Source organism: Neofelis nebulosa, chromosome 2, assembly GCF_028018385.1.
Source record: "Neofelis nebulosa isolate mNeoNeb1 chromosome 2, mNeoNeb1.pri, whole genome shotgun sequence".
NCBI lineage: Eukaryota > Metazoa > Chordata > Mammalia > Carnivora > Felidae > Neofelis > Neofelis nebulosa.
Genome location: NC_080783.1, coordinates 180247091 through 180267892, shown reverse-complemented (window position 1 = coordinate 180267892; position 20802 = coordinate 180247091). Strand labels below are relative to the sequence as shown.

The 20802-nt window shown below is 35.6% G+C and overlaps 1 protein-coding gene across 4 annotated transcripts in view; it reads left to right on the top strand.

The window, feature by feature from the left end:
• The window catches only part of ZFYVE9 (zinc finger FYVE-type containing 9), a 145860-nt gene that overhangs the window by 37159 nt on the left and 87899 nt on the right, over nt 1–20802 (top strand). For 2 of the 4 annotated variants that reach the window (XM_058717401.1, XM_058717400.1), the window contains exons 4-7: nt 11735–11834; nt 14292–14468; nt 16092–16261; nt 18949–19069. In XM_058717401.1, coding sequence (XP_058573384.1) covers nt 11735–11834; nt 14292–14468; nt 16092–16261; nt 18949–19069 — 568 coding nt within the window. The remainder of the gene's footprint in view (nt 1–11734; nt 11835–14291; nt 14469–16091; nt 16262–18948; nt 19070–20802) is intronic. The other 2 variants (XM_058717402.1, XM_058717403.1) reach the window with 2 other exon arrangements.

Below are 20802 nucleotides of genomic sequence, written 5' to 3'. Positions count from 1 at the left end.
CATAGTTTTGCTTTGTTTATAATTACAAAAGTTATTCTTAGGCATAAAAACGTGTACATAAAGGGAACATGTAAAATTGAAAACATAATTTTAATTGGTGGAATTCTGGGTAATTCTCTTTTTCCTTTTTAATTCCTACAGGGGTTCTTAATATTGGTTCAATTAAAAATAATTCAGGGTCTATGAAATAGTCTTCCCAGGAGAAGTCATATTCAAATCTGATCAATTTCTAGATCTAGCAATCAATTTATAGGAAATACAGAGACAAATGCATTAAACATCACCACCTAAGAAGGCAGTCAGTGAAATCCATATTGTGGGAAAGTATAGGACAAATGACTCAGTTTTTTCAATAAGGTATTTTTGAAGGAGAACCTATATAATAAAAGAGACTTGAGACATTCACTAATCATAGTATAAAGACCTCTTTGATTTCTGCTTCAAGCATAACATTAAAAAGCTAAACAAAATTAAAAGTTATACAATAATAATACAGCACTGGATATAAGAGAAGAAAGATCTAAAGTCAATCGTCTAGACTTCCACCTTAGTAAACTAGAATACAATGTGAGATGTTGATAATGGCAGAGGCTAGTAATGTGTGGGGACAGGGGTATATGGAATGCCCTATAACTTCTGCTTAATTTTGTTGTGAACCTAAAACTACTCTAAAAAATAGTCTATTAAAAATTTGTCTACTAAAAATGTTAACATTATTCAGATATTTGTTATTAAGAAATTATTAATATTTTAAGATGTGATAATGGTACTGTTCTGTTAAAATAGTCCCTGTGTTTCAGAGATTTATACTGAAATATTTGAAGATGAAATGATATTTGGGGTGCCTAGCTGGCTCAGTTGGTAGAGCATGGGACTCTTGATCTCAGGATTGTGAATTCAAGCCCCAGGTTGAGTGTGGAGCCTACATAAAGGTATTAAAAAAAAAAGTGAAATGGGATCTGAGATTTATTTTTAAATGATTAAATAAGGGAGAAGTAGGTGAGGATTAACTTTAATAATTGTTTCACCTGAGCACTGGCAATTAAGGGTTTGTTATGCTGTTATGTCTACTTTTATATGATTGAAAATTTCTGTACTAAAAAGTTTTTAAAATGCAGAATGGCCAGAATATGGTTTAAAAAGAAGGGATATGTTTTGGGGTGCCTGGGTGGCCCAGTGGTTAACTGTCTGACTTTGGCTCAGGTGATGATCTCACAGTTCATGGGTTTTAGCCCCTCTTTGGGCTCTGTGCTGACAGTTCAGAGCCTGGAGCCTGCTTTGGATTCTGTGTCTCCTCCTCTCTCTCTGCCCGTCCCCTGCTTGTACTCTGTTTCTCTTTGTCTCTCAAAAAATGAATAAAACATTAAAAAGAAAAAGGGGGAATATGGTTTAATTGCTTGCCTTTTACAGATTAGCACTTATAAACCTATACGTAAAACTGAACACACAATGTGTGTTATTTAAAAGGTAACAGGATAGGGGCGCCTGGGTGGCTCAGTCGGTTGGGCGGCCGACTTCGGCTCAGGTCATGATCTCACGGTATATATATATATATATAGTATATATACTGTATATATAGTATATATATATGCTATATACACTATATACTGTATATATATACAGTATATATACAGTGTATATAGTATATATATACTATATATACAGTATATAGTGTATATAGTATATATATATACTATATACACTGTATATATAGTATATATATGCTATATATATATATATATGCGCTATATATATATATATATATGCTATATATATATATATATGCTATATATATATATATATATGCTATATATATATATACTATATATACAGTATATATAGTATATATATATACTATATACACTATATACTGTATATATAGTATATATATATACTATATACACTATATACTATATATATAGTATATATATATACTATATACACTATATACTATATATATATATATATATTAAACCTTATTTATTTACTTTGAGAGAGACCAAGACAGCATGAGTAGGGGAGGGGCAGAGAGAGAAGGAGAGAGGGAGAATCCCAAGTAGGCTCCCAGCTGCCAGCGCAGAGTCCAACACGGGCTTGAACTCACAAAACTGTGAAATCATGACCAGAGCCAAAACCAAGAGTTTTGACTGAGCCACTCAGGCACCCCTAATTTATAATATGTTAAAAGAAATGAGTCTGGTGGCTCCAAACACATTTAAGATTTTATGTTGCATTTATTTTCTTATAATTCTGGTGTTGTATCTGTTTGTATAGCCTTGGTTAGAAATAAAGTTGCAAGGTTAAATTAGAGACCTTTTGTAGCCTTTCCTGTGATATACTCTTAAAATGCCTAATAATTATTTTTGTTTTCAGTTAATAATAGTTAAGTTGGAACAGGTGTTTGGATAGAGGCAGAGTTGTAATCTGAACTGCTGTAGCTCTTACTGCACTGGTTTTGGTATTTGCTAATAAGCAAGGATATAGTACTCTTCTGTACTTGAGAATTTTTACAAGCTCTTCTGTACTTGAGAATTGGTCTTTATGAATAGGTGGATATTGGTCAGTCACAGGCACTTTCCTGTTTTTTGTTTTTGCAAGGCAGTTATTTTTGTCATAAATATAGTGCTTTTTGAAGACCTGGCATATCACATTTTTCACTTTGCAATTTGGGGACGAAATAAGTGAACACTGATGATTTGAATTTTTAAGAATTGTAAAGGACCTTTATTCACACTGTAAGGGGGTATAAATAGGCACAAATGGTACTTGAGTATAAAGCTTATTCATAAATTTGCAGTAAGGTTTGTCTGTGGAAAGCCATGAGTGGGAAGTTTGAAAAGAAAAGGAAAGGGAAATAAGAAAGGCACCATCATTCACTCAGTCCCTATTATGTACTTCATTTTACAGGTATTATCTCATTTTATCTTCATAAAAGCCTTATAAGGAGAATATTAACATTTCATTTTTACATAATGAGGAAAAAGTGAGGCTCACAGAGTTCAAATTATTCTCAAAGTCGTTTGGCTAGTGAATGAATGATAAAGCTGAGATTGGAATCCAAAAGTGCCATATTAAAGAAAATTACATGTAAACACACAAATGGTTAGAGAAAAACAAATACCATATGATCTGTCTTATATGTAGACCCTAAAAATAAAAGAAAACCAAAAACCCCCAAACCCTAAGCTCATAGAACAGATGAGTGGTTGTCTGAGGCAGGGAAAGAGTGAGGGTAAGTGGAGGGTAAAATGGCAAAATGGCTGAAGAGAGTCAGAAGGTACTGACTCCAGGTATAAAATAAGTAAGTCTTGGGGATGTAATACACAGCATGTCAACTATAGTTAATAATACTGTATTGCATATTTGAAATTTGCTAAGAGAGTAAATCTTAAAAGTTGTCATAACAAGAAAAATTCTGTAACTAGACTTTATTGTGATCATTTTGCCATATATAAATACTGAGTCATTATGTTGTACAGCTGAAACTTACATAATTAGTTTCAGTTTTACCTCAGTTAAAAAAAAATTCGTTGGGGCGCCTGGGTGGCGCAGTCGGTTAAGCGTCCGACTTCAGCCAGGTCACGATCTCGCGGTCCGTGAGTTCGAGCCCCGCGTCAGGCTCTGGGCTGATGGCTCGGAGCCTGGAGCCTGTTTCCGATTCTGTGTCTCCCTCTCTCTCTGCCCCTCCCCCGTTCATTCTCTGTCTCTCTTTGTCCCAAAAATAAATTAAAAAAAAAAAAAAATTCGTTAAACGCTACATTGCAAAGAATAAACCTTAATATATATAAACAACAAAATAAAGGTACTGACCTCAGTTGATGTCACTGTCATTAATAAACAGCTTAAAATGTGTTTGTCATTGTTGAAGATGTAAATTTGAGTTGTGTATGATATTGCCCTTCCCAGATAAGGCCACATTAATGTTTCTTTCTCATATACTCATTTGTGCAATGATTTTTTTATAATCAAGGAAGCAATAAACATTTGGCAAGTACCTATTTTATTTCAGGTACTGTGATACCAGTATTGAGATACTTTAGTCCTTTACTCCATGAAGTTTACATCCTAGTTCAGGAAAATGGAGCATAAGTCGAATAAATGCAGTAGATTGCAGTAGATTGTGTTAGTTGTGATAATAAAAGTATATGGCATGATATTTTGGTAGTAAAGTTTGTATGTGCAAATATGTAATTCTGTATTTCTAGAACTGACTTTTTGACTCTGAGCCTCTAGCTCAGAGAACTGGAGAAGGTACTTAGATGACGCTTGGAATGTGGCGTGGGATATTTTTGTTACAGTGATTGGGGTTGCTGCTGGTGTTTAATAATCTGGGACGTCCTGTGTTAAACGTCCTGTGTTAATCAGAATGGTGCTGTGAAGAATTGGCCACGCTAAATGCCAAGGATGCCCTTGTTGGGAAACACTGACTAACCTGACTCATGGCAAACAACTTCATCTTGGTCTTTTCAGGCAAATTGAGTGTTACCCGGTAATTTTAAATCCAGGATTATTAACCTATTCTCAGCTGGTTCAAATCTCTTAGATTCTGCCTATCTTTTCTAGGGCACTAATTCTAATGACCTGTGAAGCTTGTTACAGGATAGTCTTTGTCTTTTTGAGAACAAGAGCCAGCATTTCCAGGTCAATCTTCTATTTTATGTTGTGGTACACTGTCTGTGTCAGTCATAGGCACTGTCAGGTGGTGGTTTTGTGGTGTATGTTACATTTGATCCCATGTAGTTCTCTGGCATGGGTGATCCCACAGAAATGCCTCTCTTTGCCTGACTCCTATTTTCTTGCCATTCTAGGTAGTTTCTTGGCAAATCATCCACTTTTCTAACTAACTTCTGTGCCTTTCTTGAATTCCCTTGGAAACAAAAGATCCCCCCTCCACACTATTGTTGGCATATTGGGAAGGATGGGTAAGATTCCTCTGTTTAACTGCATAATGCTGCCCCCTAGCTTGCTTTAAAAAAAAAAAGATATCTTTGTTTTTTGTTTTTTTGGAGTTTTTTTTCAATTCTCACTTGAGATTTTTTTACCCGGAGCAAGTCATTTACTTTGGAAAGTCCCCAACTATGTTAGTTTGCTAGGACTGTCATAACAGAGTACCACTAACTGGTGGTTTAAACAATAAAAATTTATTGTGTCACAATTCCAGAGGCTAGAAGTCTGAGATTGAGGTGGTGACAGGGTTGGTTCCTTCTGAAGGTTGTAATGGAAGATCTATTCCATGTCTTTCTCCTTGGCTTGTAGATGGCCATCTTATGTTCACATGGTATTCTCCCACATGCTATGTCCAAATTTTCCCTTTTATTAGGTTACCAGTCATATTGGATTAGGAGCTCTCACCTTAATGACCTCATTTTAATTTGATTACCTCCATAAAGACCCTGTTTCCAAATGAGTCATATTCTGAAGTATTAAGGATTAAGACTTAAATATATGTATTTGAGGGAGACACAGTTCAACCTGGAACACCAACTAATACTCCTTTTAATTCTATTTTCTTTTTAGAATACAGAAAAGGCTCTACTCAAAATATCCCAGTCCAACACGTAAAAAAAGTATATAAAAGTGAAAAGAGAGGGGGGAAAAAAGCCCTATTTCAATCCAATTCTTATCCTCCAACTTGACTATTTTACTTTACTTTTCCATGTGAGTAACTACATATAGAACTCTCTGATTCTTTTTCCAGGCTAACAGCATTCCATTTAATGGTCATACTGCAGTTTAATTATTCCTCTACTGATGAACATTTGGGTTGTTGATAACTTTTGACTATTATGACGGTACAGAGCTAATTCTTGTATACATCTCATTGCACATTTGGATTTTCTTTTTGTAGGATAATCTTTCAAATTGGATGTGCTAAGTCAAAGGGAATGAACAGTTAAAATTTTAAGATACCGCTAAATTAATCTACCAATTTATACTACCACCAGGAGGATTTGAGAGAAAGTTCCTCTTTTCTGTTTACCCTCACCACCATTGGATACCAGTTTTTAAAAATTATTTGTACAATAGAAAAAGAAAATCTCATTCTTTTAATTTTTATTTTGTTACAATTGATACTTACTCTATCTTTACTTATTAGACTTTTACATAAAATTTACCTAAAATTTACCTGTGTGAGTTCTTTGCTTACTTTCTTTTTTTTTTTTAAACGTTTTTTATTTATTTTTGGGACAGAGAGAGACAGAGCATGAACGGGGGAGGGGCAGAGAGAGAGGGAGACACAGAAGCGGAAACAGGCTCCAGGCTCTGAGCCATCAGCCCAGAGCCCGACGCGGGGCTCGAACTCACGGACCGCGAGATCGTGACCTGGCTGAAGTCGGACGCTTAACCGACTGCGCCACCCAGGCGCCCCTCTTTGCTTACTTTCTTTAGAGGTTTTTGTATTTTTCTTTTTAGTTCATTGCAGGTTTTTATATGTTATGGATCTTAGCCCTTTGTTCATTATGTATAACAAATATTTTATCTAGTCTGTTATTTTATTCTTTTTGATGTCACTGTACATGGAGGGTTTTTGTAATTTCCTTTTCTGATTGTTCATTTTTAGTGTATAGAAAGAAATGCTAACTGATATTTGTGTGTTGACTTTGTATCTTGCAGATTCACTGAATTCATTTCTAAGTTTTAATTTTTTTTAATGGTTTTTATGTGTGGAATATTTAGGGTTTTCTGTATATAACTTAATATCATCTGCAAACAAAGATAATTTTACTTCAGTTTAGATGCCTTTTATTTCTTTTTCTTGCCTGATATTGTGGCTAGAAACTCAGTATCTATGTTAGGTAGAAGAGGTGAAAACAGGCATCATTGCCTTTTCTAATCTTTGAGAAAAAGCTTTCAGTCTTTCATCATTGTATGATGTTTGCTATGGATTTTTTTTGTTTTTTTGTTTTGTTTTGTTTTTAATTTTTTTTCAATATATGAAATTTATTGTCAAATTGGTTTCCATACAACATCCAGTGCTCATCCCAAAAGGTGCCCTCCTCAATACCCATCACCCACCCTCCCCTCCCCCCCCACCCCCCCACCCCCCATCAACCCTCAGTTTGTTCTCAGTTTTTAAGAGTCTCTTATGTTTTGGCTCTCTCCCACTCTAACCTCTTTTTTTTTTTCCTACCCCTCCCCCATGGGTTTCTGTTAAGTTTCTCAGGATCCACATAAGAGTGAAACCATATGGTATCTGTCTTTCTCTGTATGGCTTATTTCATTTAGCAGCACACTCTCCAGTTCCATCCACGTTGCTACAAAAGGCCATATTTCATTCTTTCTCATTGCCCTGTAGTCCTCCCTTGTGTATATAAACCACAATTTCTTTATCCATTCATCAGTTGATGGACATTTAGGCTCTTTCCATCATTTGGCTATTGTTGAGAGTGCTGCTATAAACATTGGGGTACAAGTGCCCCTATGCATCAGTACTCCTGTATCCCTTGGGTAAATTCCTAGCAGTGCTATTGCTGGGTCATAGGGTAGGTCTATTTTTAATTTTCTGAGGAACCTCCACACTGTTTTCCAGAGCGGCTGCACCAATTTGCATTCCCACCAACAGTGCAAGAGGGTTCCCGTTTCTCCACATCCTCGCCAGCATCTATAGTCTCCTGATTTGTTCATTTTGGCCACTCTGACTGGCGTGACGTGATATCTGAGTGTGGTTTTGATTTATATTTCCCTGATGAGAAGCGACATTGAGCATCTTTTCATGTGCCTGTTGGCCATCTGGGTATCTTCTTTAGAGAAGTGTCTATTCATGTTTTCTGCCCATTTCTTCACTGGGTTATTTGTTTTTCGGGTGTGGAGTTTGGTGAGCTCTTTATAGATTTTCGATACTAGCCCTTTGTCTGAAATGTCATTTGCAAATATTTTTTCCCATTCCGTTGGTTGCCTTTTAGTTTTGTTGGTTGTTTCCTTTGCTGTGCAGAAGCTTTTTATCTTCATAAGGTCCCAGTAATTCATTTTTGCTTTTAATTCCCTTGCCTTTGGGGATGTGTCGAGTAAGAGATTGCTACAGCTGAGGTCAGAGAGGTCTTTTCCTGCTTTCTCCTCTAGGGTTTTGATGGTTTCCTGTCTCACATTCAGGTCCTTTATCCATTTTGAGTTTATTTTTGTGAATGGTGTGAGAAAGTGGTCTAGTTTCAACCTTCTGCATGTTGCTGTCCAGTTCTCCCAGCACCATTTGTTAAAGAGACTGTCTTTTTTCCATTGGATGTTCTTTCCTGCTTTGTCAAAGATGAGTTGGCCATACGTTTGTGGGTCTAGTTCTGGGGTTTCTATTCTATTCCATTGGTCTATGTGTCTGTTTTTGTGCCAATACCATGCTGTCTTGATGATTACAGCTTTGTAGTAGAGGCTAAAGTCTGGGATTGTGATGCCTCCTGCTTTGGTCTTCTTCAAAATTACTTTGGCTATTCGGGGCCTTTTGTGGTTCCATATGAATTTTAGGATTGCTTGTTCTAGTTTCGAGAAGAATGCTGGTGCAATTTTGATTGGGATTGCATTGAATGTGTAGATAGCTTTGGGTAGTATTAACATTTTGACAATATTTATTCTTCCAATCCATGAGCAAGGAATGTCTTTCCATTTCTTTATATCTTCTTCAATTACCTTCATAAGCTTTCTATAGTTTTCAGCATACAGATCTTTTACATCTTTGGTTAGATTTATTGCTATGGATTTTTTTGTATATGGCTTTTATTATGTTGGTAGTTTCCTTCTATTTCTAGTTTTTTGACTGTTTTTATTATGTTTTATGTTGATTATGTTTTTATTATGAAAGCGTGTTGAATTTTGTCAGATGCTTTTTCTGCTTTGGGATGATTATGTGGGTTTATTTCTTTCATTCTGCTAATGTGTATTAGACTGAGTTCTGTATGTTGAATAATTCCAAATCCATTATTTTTTCCCTACACTGTAGCCATATCTTCCCCTTTGATTAAAACATTTAAGTGGTTTCCCACTGCTCTAATTAAAAAACCAAAATTAAGCATCCAACTTTGACTCAGGTCATGATCTCACAGTCTGTGAGTTCGAGCCCCGCGTCAGGCTCTGTGCTGAGAGCTCGGAGCCTGGAGCCTGCTTTGGATTCTGTGTCTCCCTCTCTCTGACCCTCCCCCGTTCATGCTCTGTCTTTCTCTGTCTCCAAAATAAGTAAATATTAAAAAAAAATTAAAACCCAAATTATGAATACAACCTGTACAAACTTTGCTTGGTCTGCCTTCTTTTTTTTAATTGAAGTATAACTAATATACAGTGTTATTGTTATTTGTATGATGTATTTTTATCTGTATAATTCTGTACATTACTCTTAATGACTATATTCTCTCTATACTCTACTTTTCATCTCTGTGACTTATTTATTTTATAACTGGAAGTTTGTATCTCTTAATCCCCTTTACCTATTTCACCCATCCCCCTACTCACCTCCCCTCTGGCAGCCACCAGTTCTCTGTATGTAAGAGTCTGTTTTTTTTTTGTTTCTTTGTTCATTTGTTTCATTTCTTAGATTCCACACATGAGTGGAAACATATATTTGTCTTGTCTGGCCTCAGCTTATTCTATGCCTCCCTTAATCTAAGGGCCTTTAGCCATATTAACTATTTTTAGTTCCTTGATGGAGCCATGCTTTCTTCCCCTAATGGGACCTACTTTCTGTTTCCTCTGCTTATTGTCTCTTTTGTGCATAGGAAACTTTTACCTCATATTTTATCTATGTCATTTCCTAAATAAAACCTTTCTTGACCCTGTCAATCTAGGTAAGGCCTAGATTACATCTTATTTTACTATGTACTTCTTTTGAAGCAAGTAATTTTCTATTCACTTGTGTAATTATTTAATTTTAGATAATAACCTCTGTAGACTATGAATTTCATGAAGGCAGGGGCCATATCTATTTTGTTCACTGCTACACCTAATAGGGTAGTCTGCTGCTCAGCACATAGTTAGGGCTCAAATATTTGTAGCATAAATGAGTGAATGATGGTTTCTTGGATTTACCTCTTGATTAGAAAGGTTATTGAAAGTTTTCAAGAAGATTGACATAATTAGATTTACTGTTTTAAAAAGTTCTGTCATTTACTGTTTGTGTGAAAGATGAATTGGAAAGACACATCTGAAGATTAGGAGGACAGATAATTGATTGTGATCATCTTCTAGGCCTCAGATAGTAGGGGCCTGAATAAAGGCAGCAGCAGTAATGATGGAGAGGGAGAGATTAAGAGGGAGAACCAACAGGATTTAGCAATTGATGAGATATAGTCATGGTGAGGAAAAAGGAAAAGTCAGGTCTCAAAATGAAATACCATATATGAATTAGTATGAAGCAGTATTACATAGTAGTTAAGAACAGAGCCTTTGAAGACTTAGTATGTAACTTACTAGCTGTACAGCTGAATGATTTTGCTTAACATTTGTTTATTCAACTCTGTTGATTATAAGTGACTGAATTCATAGAAGTTAAATGAAATAGTATATGTAAAGTGCTTGTATTCATACAGTTTGCTGTGGACTTGAACAAGTCATTTAACCATCCAAACTCAAGTTTCTTCTGATAGAAATAATCTATTTCCTGTACTCTGTTGCAGAGTTACTTTGAGAATGGAAAGCCTCTGAAAACTGTAAATTGTTAATCATGGTAGCTAGATATATTAATCATACCTAGTAAGAGAGGCGATGATCTCTGTCACTTTGTCTTTAGTCTGACCTCATCTCTTGATTCATCTTTGTAAGATGGATACTTCTTGACTATAAGAACTGGATTAGTAGAATTTACTGGGAACAGCTTTCTGCCCATATGAAGCTCTCTGTGATAAATGACTAATGACTTCTCAAGAAAATAAATCTTAACAGGGAGCTGAGGAGATTCTTGTTGTCTAATGTGGAAGGGACAAGAAAGTAAAATTGTCAAGAACTAACCCTGGAAGGTGGAAATAAGGTGCTGGAAATTGGCCTCATGAATTTTTGATTGTCTGCGGGCTGTGCTTATTTTTTTTAAGCCTATTTATTTATTTTGGAGAGGGAGCTCATGTACCCACAAGCAGGGAGGAGGCAGAGAGAGAAAGAGAGAAAATCCCAAGCAGTCTCCATGTTGCCAGTGCAGAGCTCGACATGGGAGCTGTGAATCGTGAGATGGTAATCAGAGCTGAAATCAAGAGCTCGGCACTCAACTGACTGAGCCAACCAGGCATCCCAAGGGCTGTGCTTATTTTTATGATTGAGTTGTATACTTTGAGCTTTCCTAGCTTTCCTAGCAAACCAGTAAAAAGAGCTGGTATTATTATTATTCCATCTATAAGATGAATAAAAATCAGAAGTTCAAACTTGGAATTCCCAATGTTTGTTTATTTCACCCTGCTATATTGCCTTTCCAAACAAAGATAGCAGATGTAGTTAGTTATCTTTAAATGCCCATGTTCACATGTGATATTGTGTATAGGAATTTTGCCTAAGGGCAAGTCATTTTTTTTTCTCCTGCTGTGTATTTGTTGTGTGATCTTGGGTAAGGTTTTTATTTTCAGCCAGACTTTTACTTTCCTTATTGCTGACAGACGTGTCATCTCACTCTTGCTTTTGAATTGAGTCTTGGGGCCCAGCTTCCTCAACTGCATTTTCCTTTGAAGTTTTTTGTGTTGTAGTAATATGGTTTCCTGTCAGTGTTGGTCAATATTGGTTTGCTCTCTTTGTACTGTTACCCTAAATAAATTTAGTATGTTCTTATTCCTAACAGGTTTTCTGTGCTTCCTGCTGTAGCCTGAAATGTAAACTGTTATACATGGATAGAAAGGAAGCTAGAGTATGTGTAATCTGCCATTCAGTGCTAATGAATGGTAAGTATTAAAACAGGTTGAATTCACAGTTACCAAGACAGAACAAGAGAATTCCTATGAAAAGACTACTGTTTTTTCCTGCCTTTCTCTATAAGTTGTTCACCTTCTCAAAAGTCACAACTTTAACTAAAAATATGGAACAAATTTCCATGTTTTGAGAATATTGTAGCATTTCAGAATCCCTGTGCCTAACTTAATAAACAAATGTTAAAGTCAGGTAAGTTTTGCAGGAAGAATGGAGGTTCTGGTGGAAATCTGGTGCTGTGTGGCTTTAATGCTCCTGTGGAATGACTGGAGTGGGATGGGGGTGGGAAGCAATTGACCACTCAGATGATGAAATATTAAAATTGGACTGAGGTTTTCCTTTCAAGGGAAGCTGTCTATTTCTAGGAAATACCTTAATAACTTAAAGTGTATTCTTATTAACAACTTGGTTGTCACTCATCTTGTTAAAAATAAATTATTTAGCGTTTCAGATCAAGTAGAGGAGTTCATTTTTCTGTCAGAAATCTCCTTAATACTATTTAGATTTGTTATAAGAATATTGGTTTTGAATTTAGTTATATGGTAAAAGAACATGGCCAGGAGAAGGTAAATATAGCTTGTCCAGTGTTCATCTTTTGTGGGACTGGAAATGAATCCAAGGGCATTTTAGTTTAGAATTACAAAAAAAAAAAGTACTTTTGTAAAGAGATACAAGAAAATTAATCAGGCTATAGTATTTTCTCTGTATGTCTTTGTACAGTTGCCAGAAGAATTACGAATAAAATTTTGAACTTGGACAAAAGTTGATGCCTGTGCCAGGGTAGTGTGCCTCCTGGAGGCGGGAATCTATCTGCTCAAGACCCCTCCTGCTCTGTCTGTCTGCGTTGCTCATAGTGATGTTTTCCTGTTGCTGGCTTATTAACTACTGCATGTCAGTTAATCTGATCTGTTCTGATCTCCTGTGATCCACCCAATTTCCTCCCATTTCTGAATTCTTACAATTTTGATCAAAATATTAATTCATTCTCTCTACTCTTAAGGGTCAATTTTTAGATGGTAGTTACTTCACTCAGTTGTTCAATTGATGATTTTTATTCCTGCTTTCATTTTCAGACATATATCCACAGAAAAGAGCATGCTGCTTAATTATAGTACCCAGTACCTCTTTTATTTGATGAGGTCTTTCAACTTGATAGCTTCTTTTTTTTTTTTTTTTAACTTGGCATATCCAAAGATGAAGGAAATGGCAGAGGATTCATATGGAATACTTACTTTTATTAAGCCAAGGATGCCCTTACCAGGGAATCCTAAAGTAATCTACTTTTTCTGGTTTTTCCAGCAGTCTTTCCTCTCGCATGGCTTAGCGAAGTCTTTTTCTGAATATTTAATTTGATGCTTTTCAGTGTTCCCTATCCCTTTTTCCCTTTCTCCTTTTCTCTTCCTCCCCTCTTTCTGCCAATGCTTTCAAAGGAACTTAGCTATTGTTTTTAGCCTTGTCCTGAAGTTTGGAGGCAATAAGTATTCATGATCTTATGGATCATTCTTTGATATTGAATGAGAGTTTTAAAAAAGATGCTTTAAAAAATTGGGTGTTTTCCATTCCTGAGCATGTGGTATTACCTGAACCTAGAAGATAAAATTTGGTATCTTTCATTTCTGTAGCTCCTTTCATCTTATTTACTTTAAAGACAATAGTTGATATGTCAATATTTAGTAAAATTATAGAGTATACAGAATCTTAACACACTTGTAATCATTCATATTGGTTGATGGCACTTGTATGATATTGGCACATTTTCATGTTCAGATGGGTCCTATGCTTTTGAGACATACCAAAGATGTAAATTGGTTGTTTTCGCTGGATACTTTTACACGAGGTAATGATTACACAATAGCAGAATTCACAAAAATGTTGAGATGTGTTCTCTTCAGCGTTAGCTTTTAGAATTTTTCAAGTGAAATTTTTACCTCAACTAAGAAGAGCCTAAAAGTCTGTAAATAAAACAAAAATATCATACAATGGAATTATGCTATTTTAGGCCCAATTTTGATTTTTGAAGAACTTTATAAAATATGTTGAATGTTAAACCCGCCCCCCCACCCCCAAATATCTAAATTTCCATCCCAGCTGCAAATCCTTAGTAAGTTTGATGTTTCAATCCCTCTTAAGGGAATGTATGGTCTCCTTTAAAGAAGCCAGGGGCCTAGTCTTTAATCTCAGACTGATCTGCTATTAGTCTGTACCAGAACTATCACATAATTCTTATTTGTTGCTTCCAAGTAGTTTACTTAACTAAATGGTCTCCTTTATTGAATAAAATAACCTATCTCCTTAATACTTTCACTAGTTGGAAGAGAGAGTAGTACTATGAGTGTTAATGAGGAAGAGCTACATTATTTATCCAATATTGAGGAGGTCTTGATGTCCATATTTTGCAATCCATTCACATTGATTGTCTGTATTTGCTTTAGCTCAAGCCTGGGAGAACATGATGAGTGCCTCAAGCCAGAGCCCTAACCCTAACAATCCTGCTGAATACTGTTCTACTATCCCTCCCTTGCAGCAAGCTCAGGCCTCAGGAGCCCTGAGCTCTCCACCTCCCACTGTGATGGTACCTGTGGGAGTTTTAAAGCACCCTGGAGCAGAAGGTAGGGAATCACGTGCTCTTCTCTCTCCTTTTCCTCACCAAGTTCCTCTGAAAGGGTGCTGATGTGATTTTACAGCACAAGTCTTTAAAACACTGTAGATAAGTCCCTTTGGGTGGTTATTAAAGTGGAAGGAACAAGGTGAGAAATGTGTCAAGACTATTTCTGGGCAAGTAAAGAATAATACTGTGTTACCTGATATTTTGGAGGCACCTCCAAAAATATGCCAATACTCTCTCCAACTTAAGAATGGAGTGATTACACTGCTTCTACTTGAAAAGAGATACAGAATTTGAAGTTGGCCTGTAAAATCCTAGCTTCAGGCCTACCTTAATGTTCTTTGTAGGAGTTTATGAAAATGGAGAGTTCTTTCTTTGGAGCAGCCCGTTTAGTGTTGCATTTTGAAAGCCCATTGCCATTTTCTCTTTTCATTTTTAATCTATCCAAATAAGAATATGAACATATTGTTAGGTACATAGACTTTTATAAAATCCAGAACTTTCTGATTATATCATATGATAGAAAATTATGGGCTCAACTTATTTTAGTTTATTTATATCTTTATGATTATGATATTGTCAGGTGAAAGATACTTTGTAAGTTCAGGAAATTATCAGTAGTAAAAATAACAGTTATGTATTTCCTTAAAATGGTCTTGTCGGGAAGTTTCCCTTGATAATTAAAATCAATCTTCTTTCATTAATTTTATGTCTTTTTGTCTAGTAATATTCCCTTTCCCTTGCTAAATAGCTCTCCTCCCCTTTTGAAGATCAGAGACTTCTACTGACGTTATCATGTTCTTCCCCATTTTCCCCTCTTCAGATCATCCCTTAGTCATACTCCTTGTATTTTTATGAGTTCAGGCTTTCTTTCTTAAAATCTTTACTCTCTTTACTTCATTTGTCATTTTTGTTGTTCTTCCCTAGTCTCTCTTTGTTTTGGCTGTTTGGAATTGATTTCTGGAATTGGATTTAAAGAGATCATTTCATCGGACTTAGTTTTCCAGCTTTTCCCCTATCGCAGACCACTTTTGCACTGCCAGATCAGTCTTTTTTCATCTTCCGTTACTCTTTAGCCAGAGATCTGGTCAGTTTGCTTCCCAATTCTCTTACATATCTGTGCTAACTCTTCCTTTATTAGTAAATAATTCTTCAACATTCTTCAGGGCATCTTTTGCCCTTTAAAAATACCATATCACTTTTCCAGATATTTAATTCCCATGGAAACCTCATACTTTTAGGAGATGTGGACATCTATTGCTAGATATTTTTTCCCTGTGATTAATTTATTTCCTAGGCACTTAAAACACCTTTCTTAGTTTCTCTGTCAGTGATATGGAACAGAATAAGTGACATAATTATAAGTGTACTTACAAACTCTTAATATTTTAAAGCAAAGTATTTTAAATCTTTATGTTTAAGTTATAGAAATAAAGAATATATTTAAACTCGTATTTTATTAATTTATAACCACTTTTATACACAGTTACAGTTCTTATATTTATAATTATAAGATGCTAAATAGTGACTTCTTTGTACTTCTGGAAATGGTGACCTACTCTTCTTTCATGTTAGAAACGCTACCAATATCACAGTGATGCCTGTTTTATTTTTCTGGCTCCTCAAGTGGCTCAGCCCAGAGAGCAGAGGCGAGTTTGGTTTGCTGATGGGATCTTGCCTAATGGAGAAGTTGCTGATGCAGCCAAATTAACAGTGAATGGAACTTCCTCTGCAGGAACCTTGGCTGTCTCACATGACCCAGTTAAACCAGTAACTACCAGTCCTCTACCAGCAGAGGTAAGAAAACAAAACGGCATCTAAAAGTGAGTACTTAGTTTACTCAGCATTGTGCTGCTTCTGTCTTGCCATTTTCTAAGTTGAGTGACCTTTCTGTGGAAGCCTATAGGTTTCAGGTACAGCTTAGGATGTATGTGTGTGGTTCGGGAGTAAAGTAAATGTGGCAAAATCAGTTCTTGTTTGCTATGTATTTGGAAGGTTTTTTTCAGGGAAAGATTCTCATGAAGGTTGTTCTCAGTGAGCTCAGGCTACTGCTGTAGTTAGAGCTAATGCAGAGGGAATCCTGCTCCCTTTGTACATTGATTTTCGAACAATGTTTCACAGGTTCTGTGGTGACCTTTTGGGAGTGCCATGATGAGGAAGGGCCAGGCCATATAAAGGTGGCCGAGTAGTCCCTCTATTCCTTTCTTTTCAACCAAGCATCTCTACTTTCTTCTGTTCTACTTTTTGGTTCCCATGTAAGATTTTTAACGATTTTATTTTTAAGTAATCTCTACAACCAATGTGGGGCTTGAACTCACAACCCCAGGATCAAGAGTTACATGCTTTACCAACTGAGACAGCCAGGAGCCCCTGATAGGTTTTTAGAAGATAAATTCTGTTTGAATGCAAGAGGAAGCTCTAGTGAATGACTGTTACAAGGAAACAAGATTCAGCTCATTTTGCAAAATTAAACCAAGTTAGTTATTTTATTTTTGTCTCTTACATTATTCAACACTCTTTTTTAATACTTATCTGATAAAAAAATACTTACCTGATAAACTAGAAGAATTTCATTTTAAGATTAATAATTCTTTTATTTTACCAGATAAGTATTGGGATAATAGTTATCTTTAGGGCCAGACTAGAATATATTTTTCTCATCTTTATGGCCTAGTAGAGTGTGTGGCACTTAATAGGTACTCCGTGAATGAAATAAATTCCTTTTCACAGGTGGTATGTAAGTAGAGGCCAAATGACCACTTTCTATGATATTAAAAGGTGGTTTTATGCATCATTTCCTGTACTAGACTTTAAAATCAGGTAATAATGGTTTGCCAATAAAATTTTCCAAATTTCCTCTTACATGATGTATTGAGAACATTGCAAAATTTTTAACAAAAACCCACTAAAAACTGATAGCATCCTAAATTATAGATAGCATAGATAAAAATATAATAAGACATGGACATTTAAAACAATTTTTTTAATGTTTTATTTATTTTTGAGAGAGACAGAGCATGAGCTGGGGAGGGGCAGAGAGCGAGAAGGAGACATAGTCAAAGCAGGCTCCAGGCTCCAAGCTGTCAGCTCAGAGTCTAATGCAGGGCTCAAACCCATGAACTGAGAGATCATGACCTGAGCTGAAGTTAGATGCTTAACTGACTGAGCCACCCAGATGCCCCAACATGGACATATTTTTAAAAAAATAGTTTTAATCTTTATTCAGGTATAAAATCTAGATAGTAAAGTATTTAGGGAGCATTAATCTTTAGGAGATAACTTGATGAACTTATAGACACACACACACACTTGTGCAACCACTACCCAGGTGAAAATACCTGGGTATTTTCCAGGACCATTTCCATCACTTTGGATGGTTCCCTCATGCCCTTTTTCTGTCAATACCTGCCTAATTTTCCCCATGGTAGCCCCATTATTTTGACTTGTGTCACCATGGATTAGTTTTGACTGTTCTTAAATTTCATGTAAATGGAAACATATAGTGTATATCGTTTTGTACGTAGCTTCTAACTTTTTTGTGTTTAGCTGCTCAAACTAATGACTATGAGATTTATTCATGTTGTGTGCACCAAAAGTTAATATCTTTTTATTGCTGGATAGTGTTCCATTGTATGGATATACCACAGTTTATCTGTTTTCCTGTTAATGGACATTTGGATTATTTCTAGTCTTTGCCTTTTGTTTCTTTTTGCTTAAGTTGTATAGAATATGGAGAATATTATTTTAATAGATTTTGAGTATGTTCCGTTAAATTGTTAAGTGGATTTAACTCTATCCGAAATGTCTTTTTGTAACATTATACTTTATTAAATAGTGTAGTAAATATGATCTTCATATTAATGAAGAGAAAAATGAACTTGAAGTTTTATTTAATTGTATAGTAAATGAAAACAATGACTTATTTTAATCTCTGTATTTTATCTGTTAATTTTTTTTATTGTGGTAAAATATTCATAATGTAAAATCTGCCATTTTTATCATTTTTAAGTGTACAAACCAGTGGCATTAAGTCCATTCACATTGCTGTACAACTATCACCACTTTTCTCAAAGCTATTTTTAAAAATCAATGAAAATGAGACTTTAAGTGGACCCAAATGCACTCACTGAAGGTTCAGAAATTATGAGATAATATTGAAATTGTGTTTCTGTTGCCACTGTGGTTTTAAAAAGTATTTTCTTTTATGGCAGAGAAGACCTGGGTAAAGAAAGCTTTAACCCAGGCTATAAGGCCTCTTTTCTTATTCTGATTTCTTGATGTCAGAAAGAGAAACTATACAGTTGGAAATATTTTCATAGTATAAACCCAGTCCTTTGGGAAATAAACCACAGGTTAATGAGAAATTTGTGCTATTTTTCAAAAAGTATGGATTACAAATTTTCACTTAAATTCCCATTTATATCCCATTTATATTCTGCTAAAGTGTTGTCTGTAATGCTCACTTTGCTGATTTGCTTTCCTAGACGGATATTTCTCTATTCTCTGGGAGTATAACTCAGGTTGGAAGTCCTGTTGGCAGTGCAATGAACCTAATTCCTGAAGATGGACTTCCTCCCATTCTCATCTCCACTGGTGTAAAAGGAGGTATGTGGACTTACATGTTTAAACAAGGATCGTGGGGTGGCTCAGTCGGTTAAGTGTCTTGACTCTTGATTTCGGGTCAGGTCATGATCTCACAGTTTGTGAGATCAAGCTGCACTTTGGGCTCCATGCTGTGCTTGCTCATGCTGTCTCTCTCTCAAAATAAATAAACTAAACAATAACAAAACAAAAAAAAAGAAACATTTAAACAGTCATAGTAATGGCAAGTATGCCAGATGTTATCTTCTAAGAGAGAATTTGAGTTTTAACCACCTTTTTCTTTTCCAACAAAGAAAACAGCTACTCAGTGGCATGAAAATAATTGTTGCTGTTACTGATAGTTTTAGAGTAAATTTTGTGTTTTTATAAGGTCATTTCATTCGTTAGAAGTATATATTATACAAATGTAGTTCATTGGCACTTTTTTCTCTATATTTTATTTATTTATTTATTTTTTTTTAATTTTTTTTTGTCAACATTTTTTATTTATTTTTGGGACAGAGAGAGACAGAGCATGAACGGGGGAGGGGCAGAGAGAGAGGGAGACACAGAATCGGAAACAGGCTCCAGGCTCCGAGCCATCAGCTCAGAGCCTGACGCGGGGCTCGAACTCACGGACCGCGAGATCGTGACCTGGCTGAAGTCGGACGCTTAACCGACTGCGCCACCCAGGTGCCCCTTCTCTATATTTTAAAGCACATAATACTCTTAAGAGTTGCTTATGGTTGTAGGATTGGCCCACCTGATAAAGTCAGGACATTAATGTAACTTTTTGTCTTGCAGTATAATATGCATTCAGAAATGTACACAAAGTAAGCAGAGACCGCTGAACTTAAGTAGCAATTTTATTGTTAAAAAAACATTTTTAGTGTTCTGGTAAGAAATAAAGTTTCTATCCAGTCAAAGGAATGCCTATCTTTATGTGAAAGTTTGTTGTTGATAGATCCAGATCAGCATTTAGTTAGTACATTTTTAGGAGATGATTTATCAATAATCTTTCCACACTTTTGTTCTAGTCTTTTACCTGGTCTCCTTGTCTTCATTCTTTCTCTCCTTTATTTTATCTTCCATGTTGTTGCCAATTATCTTTTTAAACATAGATATTATCATATATTGCTCTGGCTTTGAAGCATTCAATGGATTCCCAATGCCTTCAGTATAAATTACTTATTTTAGCATACAATGTTCCTTTTAACTTTATCTCAACTTTCCTTTCTAACTTTGTTTCTAGCCAATACCCCAGCATATTACATGCATACTCCAGATTATTTACTCTTTCTGAATATTTACTTTCTACACTTCCATATTTTTTCATATGCTGTGGAATAGTCGGGAGAGAATGGACTGGACTGCAAAACTGAACAAACCTGAATTCTAATCCTAGTACCCTTATTTTCTAGCTGTGATCCAGTGGGTAGGCCATTTATCCTCTCTGAATCTTTTTCCTAGTCTTAAAAAAAATTATGTAACTACACCTACTTAAAAGTTGTTGTGAATATTAAATCAGATTTCATACTAGAAGTTATATAGCAAGAACAGTGCCAGGTGCAAAGTACTCATGTAATTAATATTTGCTTTATCTTCCTTTTCTCTGCCTAGCATACCCTTGTATAATGGAGACTCCTTGAAGAACTCAATTTTTCAGAATCCAGATTAATGAAAAACCCTTCTCTGAATTCTTACCTATGCTACCTCTGTAGTAGCATTTTTAATTCATCTCCATTTGAATTCTTATA